The sequence below is a fragment of the Pelodiscus sinensis genome, chromosome 4, assembly GCF_052426305.1.
Source record: "Pelodiscus sinensis isolate ZL-2025 chromosome 4, ASM5242630v1, whole genome shotgun sequence".
NCBI lineage: Eukaryota > Metazoa > Chordata > Testudines > Trionychidae > Pelodiscus > Pelodiscus sinensis.
Genome location: NC_143055.1, coordinates 59,341,598 through 59,358,043, shown reverse-complemented (window position 1 = coordinate 59,358,043; position 16,446 = coordinate 59,341,598). Strand labels below are relative to the sequence as shown.

The 16,446-nt window shown below is 40.9% G+C and overlaps 1 protein-coding gene across 9 annotated transcripts in view; it reads right to left on the bottom strand.

Annotated features, from left to right (window-relative positions):
• SORBS2 (sorbin and SH3 domain containing 2) overlaps positions 1-16,446 on the bottom strand; it is a 258,991-nt gene that overhangs the window by 67,833 nt on the left and 174,712 nt on the right. For 7 of the 9 annotated variants that reach the window (XM_089777891.1, XM_089777890.1, XM_089777889.1 and 4 more), the window contains 5 exons: positions 14,467-14,642; positions 10,612-10,678; positions 8,709-8,753; positions 7,105-7,291; positions 110-224 (listed from right to left, as the gene is read on the bottom strand). In XM_089777891.1, the coding sequence (XP_089634017.1) occupies positions 110-224; positions 7,105-7,291; positions 8,709-8,753; positions 10,612-10,678; positions 14,467-14,642 (590 nt within the window). Of the gene's footprint in view, positions 1-109; positions 225-7,104; positions 7,292-8,708; positions 8,754-10,611; positions 10,679-13,703; positions 14,184-14,466; positions 14,643-16,446 lie in introns of those variants that run through there. The other 2 variants (XM_075930314.2, XM_075930313.2) reach the window with 2 other exon arrangements.

Genomic DNA, 16,446 nt, shown 5'->3' with positions numbered 1-16,446 from the left:
CCAAACCTCAAATATGAAAATAGGCATTCAATACTTACTAAAAATTAAAATAAACAAAACATTAATTCTCATTAAGCCTTTTTGAACACATTTCATATACACCTCTTACCGGTCTTTCATGTTCAAGAATTGATGACTTCCCCGGCTCGTATTCAAAAATACTTCTTGGTTCAGAACGGAATTTACGGGTGTCTACTTTTCTGTCAGGAGGATCCCAATCATTTCTAAGCAACAAACATAAAAGGTTGAGTGGGACTGTCTTTTCCATCAACACTGCAGCTTTGTACAAGGCATATATATATGTCAGCAGTTTCACTGCATCACAACTTGCTCTTTTCCCAGCCTCAATCATGAAAATTACATCCAGCCTTACCAAGTTACACAAAGGTAGCAAACATGCAGATTGTAGTCTACTGGATGTGAATTTTATTCTTCATTTTTTGTACACACTAGAGACAAAATTATGCTCATCTTACTCACATAATTAATCTACTAATTGTAGTGGCTGTTCACAGGAGAAAAGTGAGACAGATTTGGCCCAAAATGCACGAATAGACTATTAAGACAGAGAAATAACCATCAAAAGGAAGGAATTATGAATTAAGCAAATCTTAGCCCCCTTAACTTACTCCATGTGCATATACCTGGGTCTAAACTGGTCCTTTTCTTTCCTACTACAGGTTGGACCTCGCTGGTCTGGCACCCTGGGGACCTGGTTGGTCCCTGACGAGGGGATTTTCTGGACCAGAGAAGGTCCCTCCCCACATAGCTGTGATATCACCAGGTTAGGCCTGCCCCTGTTGCTGCCTCAGCCTTCTCGGGGCTCTCCCCAGTTCCGTTGCTGCTGGGGCTGGAGCACCACGGTCAGACCTATGGAAGGGCAGAGCTTTGCAGCCACCTGGCTCCGCAGCTGGGGTAGAGCTCCACAGCTGTCTGGTTCAGTGGCTGGGGTGGAGAGACAGGGCCAGAGCTCTGCAGCCCAGGCCAGAGCTCCCTGGCTGCTGCTGGGGTTGGAGCTCCCTGGCCAGGGCTGGAAGTCCATGGCTGCGGCCAGGCTAGAGCTCCCCAGCCACTGGGGCCAGGGAGCTCTGCTGGGGCCAGAACTCCCCACTATGCCATCCCTCCTCCTCCCCCACACACTCTGGCCGAGTCATCGTTGACCTCTAAAGCACTCCTGCCTCTGCTGCCAGACCTCCCTTTTCCTGAGCTCTGAGGTCTAGGAACATCAGTGGTCCAGTGCTAACAATGCTGCAGTCTTATTGGTGATAGTAATAATACATAAGAACATAAGAATGGCCATACTGGGTCAGACCAAAGGTCCATCTAGCCCTGTAGCCTGTCTGCCAACAGTGGCCAGCACCAAGTGCCCTGGATGGGGTGGACCGAAGACAATGATCAAGCCATTTGTCTCATGCCATCTACCTCCAGCCTCTGACAAACAGAGGCCAGGGACACCATTCCTACCTCCCGGCTAATAGCCTTTTATGGACCTAACCTCCATGAATTTATCTAGCTTCTCTTTAAACTCTGTTACAGTTCTATCCTTCACAGCCTCCTCTGGCAAGGAGTTCCACATGTTGACTATGTGCTGTGTGAAGAAGAACTTTTGCTTATTAGTTTTAAACCTGCTATCCATTAATTTCATTTGGTGTCCTCTAGTCCTTATATTATGGGAACCAATGAATAACTTTTCTTTATTCACCCTCTCCACACCACTCATGATTTCATATACCTCTATCATATCCCCCCTCAGTCTCCTCTTTTCTAAGCTGAAAAGTCCCACTCTTTTTAGCTCTCTTCATATGGGACCTGTTCCAAACCCCTAATCATTTTAGTTGCCCTTTTCTGAACCCTTTCTAAGACCAAAATATCTTTTTTGAGGTGAGGAGACCACACCTGTACACAGTACAAAAGTAGGAATGCTACTGTAATGTTTGTTCCACAATAAATATGAAATTTGTATAGAAAGGTTTTTGTGCATTTCAAATGTATATTGAAGGTAACAAACATGATTAATTCCCATAACTGTCATTGCAGATATAAACATTAATTATTCATATTATTGATAAACATTTCTTGTCACTGCTGTTCCATATGCCGCAGCAACAGTGAATGTGTTATATAGACTGGATACAACCAGCATTTTTACCACTCTATTGTGTGTACCAGCTCTGAGCAGGGAGAAATGACAACAGTGGTTAAAATGCAAGTGTGGCCATCAGAAGCATTTATTATATCATATATACAAATACAGTAAAACGTAAAAGAAACTTGGTGTAGGTAAGCACTAAATGCTTTAGTCACTGGACAAAATTTTCATAAATACATACCGATTAAATTATATAGTTAGCAAACTGTTTCATGGTGGATAACTTCAGGAACAGTATTTAAATAAAACAGTATAATCTAATGGATGCTTTATATGCTGATCTGTACCTTTTCACTTGTTTATGTACAGATATACTATACAATTGGAAGTTTGCTTCAAATAAATGATCATTTCAGTTCATCTTTAGGTCATGAGCTCTTCAGATTAGGCATCTTCAGTGAAAGTCTGGTCCTACTGAATCAGTGGGAGTTGACTTCAACGACACCAGGATTTCATCCATTATCTTCATAAGTAGGGCCGCACTAAATGTATGGCCATGAAAAATACATCTTGCCAACAAGTTTATTTTGGTATTGCCATCCTTACTTCTGTGCTATCTTCAGAGGTGGGTGGCGAGAGAGGAGTGGCCTGTTGGCTGGGTGCCCAGCTCTGAAGGTAGCAACCCACCAACAGCAGTGTAGAAGTAAGGATGTCATACCATGTCATCCTTACTTCTGTGCTGTTGCCTTCACTGGGCAGCCAGAGTGGTAGCTGCTGACTGAGGGCCCCACTCTGCAAGCAGAAGAGTGACAATACTGTATCATCCTTATTTCTGTGCTGATGCTGGCTGTGGGTGAGCTTTCAGAACTGGGATTCTGGCCAACAGCCACTGCTCTCCAGATGCTCAGCTCTGAAGGCACCATCATTACCATCAGCAATGCAGAAGTAACTGTAGCAGTACTGTGACACCCTCTTACAAGAGCCCTGTAACCTCCCACCCCAACTCCTTTTTAGTTTAAGACCCCTGAAATTACAACACTTTTTAAATAGCTGAAATAATGAAATTTATAATTTTTAATATCCTATGACTGTGAAATTGACCAAAATGGACCGTGAATTTGATAGAGCCCTATTCATAGCTATCTATACATTGCTTAGCAACTTGTGCATGCTGTCCACATAAAAATATCACTTGTATTCTATTTTAATTAGAATCTTATATTGCATCCCGCACCATAATATCTCAGCACCTATGTGGAATACATTTTCTTTCTGGTTGTCAGCTAGTTACATCAGGAAATTTCATTTCAGGGCAATTTTTTGCCAACACTAGCCATATTGCATTTAGGATGATTGCAGTTGATATGTCTTTTGAATTAGAAATGTGGCAAATGACCTACCAGTAACACATGGGAAAGAGGTGCTGATAATTGTTGCATCATATGACGTGATATAGCTTGAAGTGATCTGACATGAAGCATGTCACATTTTATCATGTACTTAAAAATAAACAGGTATGTTTGTAGGAGAAATTGCTGGGACACAGACACATCTGGTGTTGGATTACTGTACAATACAAGTAAAGTAAAACTATCTGATTCAATTAGTTTTTATTTTAACTGGGAAGATATTGTGATTTCAGAGCAGAAAACTGGAACCATGTCTCCCAAGAATGACTGAATATATGGAAGTGTTCAGTACAGGTTGCATTTTAATCAAAATAACTCAGAGAATTTAAGTAATTTTAAAGACAAAAAGATGTCAATAAAATTAAGATTCATACTCATTTTACTTCATTTACAATTTTTAACCCTTAATCCCTTAGGGTATGTCTACACTACCCCCCTAGTTCGAACTGGGGGGGTAATGTAGTCATACGGAGTTGCAAATGAAGCCCGGGATTTGAATTTCCCGGGCTTCATTTGCATAAAGCCGGCCGGTGCCATTTGTAAATGCCGGCTAGTTCGGACCCCGTGCCGCACGGCTACACGCGGCACGGACTAGCTAGTTCGGATTAGGAAGCCTAACTAGGAGGGGAGTGTAGACATACCCTTATGTAGTGTAACTTCTTGGTTATGACTGATAATGTGAAGCATACTATGTCCTGCCTCCAAATTCCAAAGATGTGATGCATGTGGACCATAAACCATTTTAGCTGAGGGTTTAGATACTTTTGTTTCATAGACAAATTTTTTAAAAAATCTCCTATTGACAAGAAAGACTCACACTTTTAATGCTCATGCCATGTGTGACGGACCCGGCGGGGTCCGCACTCGAACCCGTGGGGGAACCCCACCCGCGGCGGGAAAAGCAGCCGCCGCGGCTGGTAAATGCACCGGCGCGGCAGCGCTGGGGTCCGGACGCCCCGCAGCGCGCCTGCAGGAGCCGGGAGCGGGAGGTGGGGCCGAACACGAGCGGCCAGGAAGCGGCCAACCCTGCCGCCCCGGCTGACGTTTCAGCAGAGGACCCGGGAGCACGCCGGGGCAGCCGCGAAGGGAGGGGCACAGGGGGGGCGGAGCTTACCGCCCCGACGTCATCCCCCGGCGACCATAAAGGCCGGGAGCGTCCTGGCAAGAGGGGGGAGAGTGCAACGGCGGGCGCCCTGGCGCCCAGGAGCACCAAACCCCCAGCCCTTGGGGCAACCCGGAGAGACGGGCTCGGCAGCTGGCGGCTCGCCCTGGGACGCGCCCGACGATTCCGGCGTGGTGAGTGATCCCAACCTTGTTCCGCCAGTGGGGCAAGTCAGCGGGGAGTGGAAGGAGCCCGAGGCGGGACACTTTTGGCGCCCGTGGGCGGACGAGTTGAGGGCCGCAGCCCCGTCCGCCGTGGAGGGCGACAACAGGTCGCCGACCTCCGCTTAGGGCCTCGGGCTGGGACCCGGAGGTGAGGGAGGGCCCGGGTCCCCCACTCCACTCCCCCCGCATCAACCCCCTTTTCCCCCTCAAAACTGAGGAGGGGGAAAGGCTGACGAAGGGGCCGCCGAGCCCCATCAGTCCTTTGGGGGGCTGAGGGGTGACCGCGCCCGCAACCAGACACCACTACTAGGACCCCGGGTGGGGAGGCCGAAGAGCCAAACCCAGACGGTGGGTTTGCTGGGCCCCGTCCTCTCCCCGGACTGGGCCGTGATCGGCCGGGGGAGGGGTGCGAGGTGCTCGCACCCGTAAAATCCGTCACACCATGGTTGTCTGGGCCTACAACTGTCATGAATACACTAAGCTAAAGACTTCAGAATTCTCTAATTGGGAAAATTTGGATTTCTTTTCTCAGTTTCATAATTCAGCAGATTAAGTAGAGAAGGGACCTATTCAATGGAATGTCTGGAATGGTTTCCTGCAGGAAGAATGAAGTGCAAGAGACTTTGATTCCTGGCTCCTAAAAGGATCTTCATTGTATCCTACGCAGGTGCCAGGACTATCACCAAAACTCCAGAATTTGGGCAGAGATAAGCAGTTACGCATTTCTGTACATCATGCTAACAAAAGCCTTTGTGAGGCACCTACACTTTAATCATTGGTAGAGGTTCTTATCATGCCCTGGCCAATGAGATCATGGCAAGGGCCTTCAAGTTTAAACAATGTATGCAGTTCTGAGAAAAACTAAGGCCCTCAGGTACAAAAAGACAGACAAGAAAACAAAATTAATTTATTTTCACCTGATGGAAGACATTCCTTAAAAGAGAAACCAAACCAACTAAACTTGTGTTCAAGTACTTAGTTCTGAGTGGTTCATTCAGGCAGTTAAGATCAATATTATATAATCTTAGAATATTAGAATTATATGGTTGTAGAATATTATAATATTATGAGATTAAAATATATTACATTACACTCCTTGCTCACATTGATAATAGAGTAAAACAAAATTAATTATCTTTTGGAATGAATTTATGTACAGATGTTTTAAAAAGCTGTAATTACAGGATAAATTGGTTAAATGTTCAAAAGCCCCTAATTTTCTTTTCCTGCAATACATTCTATAGATTACTAAGGGATTTATTGTTTGTTGTTTTTCAAACTAAGTGTCTGATAAATATTATTCATCTATATAACATTCCTTTTTATAGTTTTAAGACATTTTCTGCTATTAACAACAATGAATGGGCCAAATTCTGCTCTTCGTTTATATCGTGCATCTTACGTACTGGAAGATGCAGAACTTCACCCATTTCATTTTCTTAAAATGAACTGTTGTTAAATAGTCAATATAAACTGGATTTTGAACTAGTATCTGCAACTGTGCTGAAATTTCTAAGGTCTGAAAGTATGAAAATAAAAATGTTGCTCCATCACTGGAACTTGTAATTACGATAAATAGTATAGCACTTTTCATTTAATCAGCTCTCCTTTGACTAAAAGCATGGGGGATTTTTCCCTAAACTAACAGGATTTACATTTGGTGGGCTGGGCATTAATTTCAACATTAGGATTTATGCTACTGCAGCATGCGAGACAAGAAAATAGGAAGAAAATGCCCAAGTCCATTCAACCTGAAACCCTTCTGCTTTAAAAGAAGAGTTAGGGAAGGAGAAAGAGGAGAATATGGAATTTTCCTCATTAGGGTTCCAAATGTGTGCCACACAAACATCTCAGATGAGGCTGGTCCCCATACTGCTTGCAATTTACAAAATCACTTACATCCTGCTCTCTGCTAAAAGAGTTCATATAAGGATTGTTTTAGGATATGACTATGCTGGAAAAACAAAAAAACCAAAAAGCCTGTGACAGCAAATCTCAGAGCCTGGGTCTAGTCCTGTATCCTGTGTTCTGATGGTGCCCCCCACAAGGTGCTTCTTATGTCATTTGTGCCATGATTACTGCTCCTACCAGAACTGCATATACATTTATTTAGATGCTTTGAGAGGACAACATTCATACCTGATAGGACCATAACATTCATATCATGTGATTCTTCCAAAGTTCCAACTCTCTCTTATGTTACTTCTACATCCATTACTTTCATTAGTTGAATGCAATGTTGTATTTATGAACTTTCCCTCTTCCAGTAAATCTGCTTACTTTTCAGGTGTAGATCTCTCTCTTGGTCGAAGTGGTGGGATTGGAGGAGGTACATGTGGAGGAGGTATTGGAGAGGAGACCTTAAAGGCATCAGTGCCATTGTCAGAAATGCTTTTAGGCAATGGTCTGTATGTCTGTGTCTTCGCAGCAGGGTGTGGCTGAGCAGAGGGGGATGGGCTGTAACTACCTAAAATAAAACAGAACAAAGAAACAGCCAAAATGCATCTCCATTAAACTACAATTACACTCTTTTAACAAATGTAGGACATCAAAACCTTGTAAGGTTTGGAAACACAGTGGTGAGTAATGTGTGCATATTCAAATAATTATTATAGATCAATATATGGCCCCTTTTACTTGCTCCACCCCCAAAAGCTCAGGACATTTCATGAGAATTAATTACCATCTGGGGGAGATAATGTTTGAGGTGCAGCCCATGGCAATTAACTGCAACCTGTTATTAGTCCCCCAGAACTGTCCTGCCCTCAGCTGTTATTAATGTCATAGGCTGAGAAGGAGAAAGAAGTAGACATGCTTTTTTATCTTTTTTAATGAATGTATTTTGGGTTTGTATGTCAGAGCATCTCTACATAATTAGAGCTGTAGACAATTACCCAGTAAAATTTCTTGACTAAGCTCCTAAGAGTCCATTTGGGTCACAAATCTTGCATATACACACATTTTTGATCAAACATAAAATATCAGCATGGGAGCCCCATTGAAAGTAATATGGAAACTTAAATTACAGAACTCTTACAAGTAATTATAATCTGCAATACTTTGTGTGTGTATTTCATTCACACAATAGGGAGTTTTTGTTATGGTAAAATATCTCTGTCATATGCTTCCTAACTTTTGAAAAATTTGATATTTATCTCTCTCTCACAAGAATAATATATTATTTTTTCAGCACTAAATAATAATTGACTCATGGAAAAAGTTGACAAGAACACAAAGTAGGAGCATAATAACTATGTTTTCTTAAGGTCACATAATCTAAAGATATGGCACTTGTATATAACATGGTGCCCAATGCTAATCCTCAGCTGTAGATGTAATTACAGTTAATACTTTCATACTGTACTTTACTCTTTAGTTTAATATTCAAGAGGCAAACTATTCAGTATTGTTAGTGAGAATAAATATAATTTAGTCAAAGATTATACCAATACATTATATCTGATCTGCATTGAGAGGGCCAAATCTGCAATACCATTCTGATTATTTTTGTAGTAAGAAACCAACCAAAATGAGGCTTTGCCACATTTGGTGAACAAAGACACAAGCACATGCACTTTTTTTTGTTATACAGCTGGTCCCTGACTTACCAACGAGTTACGAACCAAACACTAGGTTATAACTTGATCTGTTCATAAGTCGGATTACATTCACTTACATACGGCCATGCTGTTCGTAAGTGCGGATTTCGTTTGTAACTCGGGTTCCAGCTGTATAGGAGGTTGGTCGTGAATACAAACGGTCGTAAGTCGATGTGTTCGTAACTCGGGGACCGGCTATACAAACTTAATAAGAGCAGCCCTGAGTGGTTAGCTACCATTAGTGCTTGCTGACAATAATAAAAGAAGTAAAGGAATAATTCCTACCAGTATTATATGCATATGCAGCATTATACATGTCTGTGACATCATCTATAAAAAGAAATATATATGTTATTGTAGGGCAATACTTGCCAATATATCATAGCCAGCAGTTTTGTCTTTGCAAATACAAACAGAGGATTAGTAGGCAATCAACTCTCACCCCTCATGTATATGTTTTCTGGAGTTTGTCTTTTCCCTTAAAACATACTATGGGCTATTTTTATCATCCTATTCTGAATGGCATCTTGTTGTTATGACATCCAGATTGCACAGTTACTACTTCACCCCATAGTCATTTTTTTCTATTCAACCGTCTCCTTTTCCCACAGCCATTCCTTCTCCTGACAGATTTGCTCATACTAGAGGCCAGTAAGGTATCATTCTACTGTAAAAAACAACTTTTTTACATCTAGCAATGTTATCCAGTGGCTAGAGCAGATTAGGGGAGATAATTTTGGTGTTTGTCAATTCTTGGCTCTACCACTGATGTCATGTGTGACCATAAGCAAATCAACCTTGCTACAGCAATTTTCCCACCAGTAAAACAGAAATAATATCAACTTTTTCCTTCCCTCAAACCCTCATGATGTGTAATGAAGCATAAATATTGGCGGAAAGTGCCTCGCCATCCTTGAATGAACAGGAGAATAAGCAAACATATGATTATTAATAAGACTAATCACATTTCAGGGGCACCTTAAAAACAATTTATTTAGAAATTAATAGGAGGGGACAAAATAAGTTTAAATGGAGAGGCAACATATTGCCTCATTCAGTAGGCTTCATTGTTCTAGCACACATGAGTTATGTAGCTGAATGGAGATTAGCAGCAATTACCATCCTCTACCCAGCCAACTCCTGGTCACTCAGACTGAAGATGGGACTAGGCAAGCTTCCTTGCTGCTCAGAACATCTCACTGACCTCTTGTGCTATACATGATCAGATAGGCTTTTCTCCTTTATTTTTTTGTAAAAATAAGCCGATCAGAAAAGTACATATCCTTTTGCTGGAAAAACATTTATCACACTGAGGCCTTGACTACACTGGCATGTTTTGTCACCAAAAACTGCCTTTTGGCGACAAAACATTGAGAGTGTTTACACTGCAACGTGACTTTTGTTGGGAAAACATCCAGTTTTGGTGACAAAATCTTCCACCCCTGTGAGAGACTCTTGTATTTTCCCTTCCCTTTATTGTTGACAAAGAGCCAGTGTGGCCTCTGTTGTTTGTTTCATCAAGAGAACTGGCTTCTGCCAGTATCCCACAATGCTTGCCCTGATGGCTGTGGTCAGTGTTTTGTGATCTCTGTTGCTTTGTAGGCATGCACCTCTCCCTTTTCAAAGGTCCAGGAAATAGGTAACAGCTGAGTGAGCCGCTCCATTTGGGGAACAAACGAAGAATAAATAATGGGAATGCTTCTGTTCTGCCCTGATAGGAATATAGCAGCAGGCAGACAGCTGCTGCAGAAGGAAGGGTGGCGAGAATGCTGTGCTGCTTAGACATTCCTCAGCAGAGAGAACCATGACCGAATCCCAGGAAATGCAGGGATCAGTTCATCCCTCCCACAACACTGCACTGTGGGATTCTTACCCACATTGCTTTTCTCTGTTGATAGGGTGCTAGCAATATGGCCATGAATTGTTGACAACGAGAGACAGAAAAACTAATTTGACCAGTTTTCAATTTTGGCAATTTTGCATGTCAACAGCATTTCTGTCTCCAAACTTTCCCAGTGTAGACAGTCTGACTTCGCCTCAAAAAATTCCCATTGGGTCCTATTTAATATCTGTAACTCAGTGATCATAAGCTTTGTATTTCCAGAGAGCAAGCCACCAAAATGCAGGGAAAGTTGCATTTCTTAACGGCTCTAAGAGTTATGTAGCACATAGAAAAATGTATACTTACCGGGCTTGTGAACCATATGGATTTGCTTGAACATTGTTTTATACCAATCTTTTGGCCGGTCAACTGTCTAAATAAAAATACAATTTATAACAATTAGCTAAAGAAACAAAAGGATTAATGGTGACACATTAGATCAAACTCATCCCTACGTTGTAATTAACACTGACTTTTAAAGAGATTCAGTAGGATTGAATTTGACCCACTGTGATTCATCCCTCCCACACACACTCATTCAAATGTTATACTTGTGTTTTTCATTCACCATACAGTTGCAAGCTTTCCTATCAGTGATTTATATAATAGCAAAAAAAGGTTTTAAAGATTATTTTCTATTCTCTTTGTCACAGGGCTATCTATATTCCATATTGAAATATGCTTATGAATATGCATAAATGGTAAATGCTTTATATACAATACTCCATGTAACATATTATTTGAAGAGTTATAATCTACTGAATATGATTTTCCCTTTTGTATGCATGTATCATTCCTGTATTTAAAATTATAAATATGAAGTATAAAGCTGTTTTACTAATATAAACATGCTAAGTGAAGGCCATTAAAGGTATTTTAGAAACTTGATGGCTCACTAATACAATGATCTATAAATGTTGTCGTTTTTTCTATAAGCCAGCCTCAGTAAGAAGGGTTCAAAGTCCTCAAAAGGGAAAGGGGGGGGGGGGACTTTAGGTCCCCTGATGCAGGAACCTATCTTGGACTTTGTACTTTTCCCCTGAAAGTGTGAAAAGGTTTAAACTGAACATAAAGGATTCTTGCCTTCGGCAGTTGTTTTAGCAGGTCTAGTAAAGACTTGTCAGGCAAATTGATTGCAGACTGCTCTCTGGTCAATCCGGTTACTCTGCCCCATAAGACAGTAGGAAGGGAAATCGATGGGAGCAACTCTCCCCTTGATCCCACACAGTGTAGACTCTGTAGTAACTCAACTTAAGGTATGTCGATTCCTGCTATCCTAGTCACATAGCTGGAGTTGTGATCTTAAGTCTACTTTCTGTGGTTGCGTAGATGTAGCCTAATGCTCAAATTGTTTCCCAGCTACCTTGTTTTTCCTCATGTTTGTAAAGATTCAAATGCTTAGCAAAATCACAATACAGATACTATTTTGCTCCCAAATTAGCTGGAAAATTTGAAAACTGGATTAAAATTACAGTTGACAATGTGACCAAAAACTCTTCTGAAAGAGACAAATTCTGATCATCTATTTCCAAAATCCATTTTTTTCTCTTACATTTCAAAATGTCTGGAACTAAGATGGTAGTTTGGTCCTCCTGTAGTACCCCAACATGCAAAGATCTGAGTCAGAGACTTTGGCTTACTCCCACGCTTCCTGGTTTGGCAGGGCAGAAATGCTACTGAGACAACATGCTCAGATGCTGGGACTAAGGAGAGCTTTGCAATGATGGTTTCCAGTTTGCAATACAGAAATGGCAAGGATGGATTTTGAAAACAGCTTTATCCAGTCTTTCTTATCAGGAAAACAATGAGTTTGAGAACATGGTAGAGTAAAAGGAAAATGAGAGGAGATCACCAGAGCTATATGCTGCAAAAAAATGTTTGTTTCTAAGCCTTTACTTGAAAGTCTATCTTTGTGCTGCATGGTGTCTCAATATACAGTAAGGATGTTATTTACAATGAGGTGGAGTAGCTGAATGGTCAAGGTGCTTGACTACAATCCTGGAATGTGGGTTCAAACTCACACTGAAAGGCTGTATCAGGTTAACCCAGCTGCAAAATGGATGCCTGATCCACAGGGCTAGAGAGTTAAGGAGGATACGATATTATCTTTTATTGGACAACTTCTAACCACAGTGCTAAGGAAGTCAAAGGTGACTGGATGGAATGCTAGTCACATAACTCCTTTGTATACTATTAGCTATGGAAAGAGACACAGATGCACATTAAACTATGGTAACATGATAAGCCATCTGTGCTTTGGGCAGACTTTTTTAATGTTATCTACCACAGTGGAACTCATATTTACTGAACTCTGCAGGCAGCTGTCTTTTTCATATGAAGCAAAAACTTTGAAACTTTCATTGTACTACTGAGATGAGCTGAACTGAAACACCCAGGTGCCACCAATAGAAAACTCAAGGGCAAGTTGGATTTTTTGGTATCCAGTGACCCTTGGAAAAAGAGTGAGTGCTGCACTCCTGTTATTCTTTGTTCCCTGAAAATGCTGTTGTGGCACTTCTGTATGTTCCTGGATGGTGCTACATTTCTGAGGGAGAGGCATGTTTGCTGACAGCAACACCGTGTTCATTCTCTCACTGTTGGTTTATGCTCAGACATGCAGAAATCACCTGCAGTTTGTTTAAAGCGTTTGCTCACATCAGTACCTTGAGAACTGCATCTTCTTTCCAGCTAAGTCCCATGGGAAAGTGAGGGACACACACACACACACACACACACACACACACACACACACAGCAGACTGTAACTTTTAACTCATCTGGTCATGACATTCACATATCAGTAATATTATAATCTGTGTAATATTTTGATGCAGCAGTACAGAGCTGACAAGAAAGCAACCAGAAACTCAAATCGAAAGTCCGAATGGCACACACAAGTTTCAGAGAAAATTTTAGAAACAGATTTGGAAGTTAAGTACACTGTTAGCTGCTTGCCAATCACAAATACATTTGAGGGATTTCAGCTATACGCTTATATAACTAATATCTACCCTATGGAATCAATGTGCTATTAATAACTCCTACACAAAAGGCAGGGACATCTGCTTAGCAGGCATGGGAAGCTATAGCTTGATTCTAATGCGAGTTACTCATTTTTGAAAGCTTTTCTATTTTATGACATATATGCTGAAATCAAAGTAAAAGAAAGCAAGAAATGCTAGAGAGTTCCCACCCCACCCACCCACCGAAAATATCCCGGTCTTACCACTTATTCTGAAATCTTTCCTATTGCTTTTCCCCATCAATTCCTGTCCCTTTCTTCCTCCCCCCGCCCAATTTTTCAATCCTGAAAAGCAGCTCTTGACAATTAAACAACCCCATATGTCAGTGTTGGCAGGCAAAGTAAAGCCAACAGCTTGCCCATCACAAAGATTTCACCTGCAAGGGTCCTGCGGCTCTCATCCTGGCTGCCACTCGTCTTACTCTCTCTCCGTCTAGCACAACACCTCTCCTTCAGCCAGGAAGGCCAGTGAGCAGCTCCTTTGTAGACTCACTGCTAGTGTCTAGGCTAGCCAGAAGGGGCTGCCTTGACAGCAGCATGGAAAGAATGCTTCAGCATAGTAAAAACAAAACCCTGTTCAGTCTGACATCCTGGGACTGCTCATGCAGTAACCAGTGGCAAGTCATCAAAACTGGGCTAATCACAAAGAAGGTTTCCATGCTGCTCATTTAAACATTGCATGGTGGGTCTCTGATGCATTTCATTAGGATAACAGTCAGATTGGTTCTTATTGGAACAAGTCAGTTAATTTCAATACAGTACCCAGGGAAAAAAGGCCCCTGAGTTTTATTTGCTAATGGCTAAAATTAGCAAAACTTTGCAGATTTAGAATGACAAGACAGAGAGTAAATATTACAGCATAACACTACAAAGGGCTGGGACCTTAATGGAAACATAAGAATAACTGCAGTTCCTACTATTTATAATTAAAACTAGAACTGTGGAGTTGCCCAGTTAGCTTCCTGCAACACACAATATTATATTCATGAGCCCTCTGATTACACACACTGCATTCTACATTATATAAGACTAGAAGAATGTGAAAAACCCATTACCAACAATCAATTCATTGTCTAAATTCTCTCTGTCGCACTCTCTCTCATACACACACACAAACACACGCTCCCCAGCATTTCCTACCGTTCTAATTGCTGTTGGGATTCCAGATTCATCTACAGGGCCAATCCCTGCATAATGTGGTGCTCTAATGACTGTAACTTTCTTTTCTTCCTCTGAAGATCTACAGATTGGTATTGTACTGGGAGCAGTGCTGCTGCCAAAAGACTGAGCATACTGTGAGTATGTCTCTGTGGAGTCTGTAAAGAAAATGCAACAAAACATAGTAAAACAATAGAATAATCATGCTGAGCACTTATAGCACACGTTATATTTTCGAAGTGCTGTACAAACATTAAAGGAAATTTAATAACCATATTCATACAGAATACCTGATAATACTACACATTAGTCTGAGCAGCTGAATTTAGCAGGATTTCTGCTGCAAAACCTTCTACTTAAGGAGCTACACATACGTGGATTATTTTATTAACCTCTGTGCTGATCTCAAAATCTCTCAGGTTAAAGAGATTTTAAAAAAACTTATGACATTGGAAAACAATTTTTGCTTTGCTGTTTTTAGGGGCTGGCTGAGGGAAGAGAGACAACCACACACACAAGCAAAAGTTTTAGTTAAGCTAGTGGAACAGGCATTTTTTTCTGTAAACTAAACTTGCCACTTTGACATATATACTATGAATTAGTGCTTTGAGGTAATATGCTTCTATAAGCATGGCAGAGTTGAAAACAATTACTATTCTATACGTGAATCTACTCTCACATTCCAGAGATTTTTAAAACATGTTGGGAAATGTTTTGCTTATGCTGTAGGAGAATTACCCAGGTAACACTCTTTAACATTATCAGCTTTGGGACAGAAATGAATTATGAAGCCTAATTTTTTTACACATACTTTTCATCCCTACATTTATTTGTACATTTATTTATATAGCTTTGTATGAATAATATGCCATATGCACATCAATAACTCCAGTAGCAGGCATGTCAATAAGTAATCTACATTACTTTTAATTTCTTTCAATTACTGAAATTAATATTGGCTACTACTACCTAATTTTAAAATTCACAGCAAGTCATTAACAAAAAAGAGACAATGTTAAGATGCTGGTACATGTCATATGAAGCCTTGTATTGTGCTAAGGTGATGTGCTTAAATATAACCTTGCATACTGAAGAAATACAATAAAGATTCCCTTGTTATTCAGGCAACAGATTTCAGTGGTTTATTAGTGCTCAATTATGACTAAGCCTGGTTTGCAACAGCTGGTTCTAAACTACCCATCTACTTCTGCTGTGGTATGGATGAAACTAGGCATAAAACTACATTTCTAGCACTACTAGTGGAAACTATGATTGCCCAACCAATGGAATAGACATTACAGTCTTTACTGTTTCACTTGAAGAGTTGTGACATAACACAACAAAAGAGACTGATGGTTTGTGGCTCTATGTGTAATGGGAATATTTTCTTTCCCTGTTTATTGGAAAAAAAATTAATTGAACACAACAACCCTTTCAGTTGTTTAATCTGAAAGCCTGTAAAAATCCAGTACTACAGATACCTGGTAAGATGGATCTGTGAGTGTCAAATGTCTGAATATCTGGGCTTGATCCATGATGTTAAATTTAGAAAATTTTTGAAATCCAATGTTATGCTCCTTATAGGGTCCAGTCTGCTGGCATCAAAGGGATTTTTGAGTGTATAAGGAATATGAGATCTGGCCATTGTTTTAAGTCTCAAACTCAGAATCACCCCAGAATCAGAAATCCTGAGATAATGCTCTTAAATGTGTTCATAAAGGACCGAAGCATAAACAGTCAGATCTCCAAATTAGGGGGTCAGGTATTTTAAATGAGCCTTGTGTTTTTGTTGTGCAGGTACACATACTCAATTTGCACTCCCATCTCTTAGGGTACGTCTAGACTACAAGCCTCTTTTGGAAGAGATCATCTAGACAGCCACAAGAGTTTCAAAAAAGCAATCCACTTTTTTGAAAGAGAGCACCCAGGCAACCTGGATGCTCTCTTTCGAAAAAGACCTGT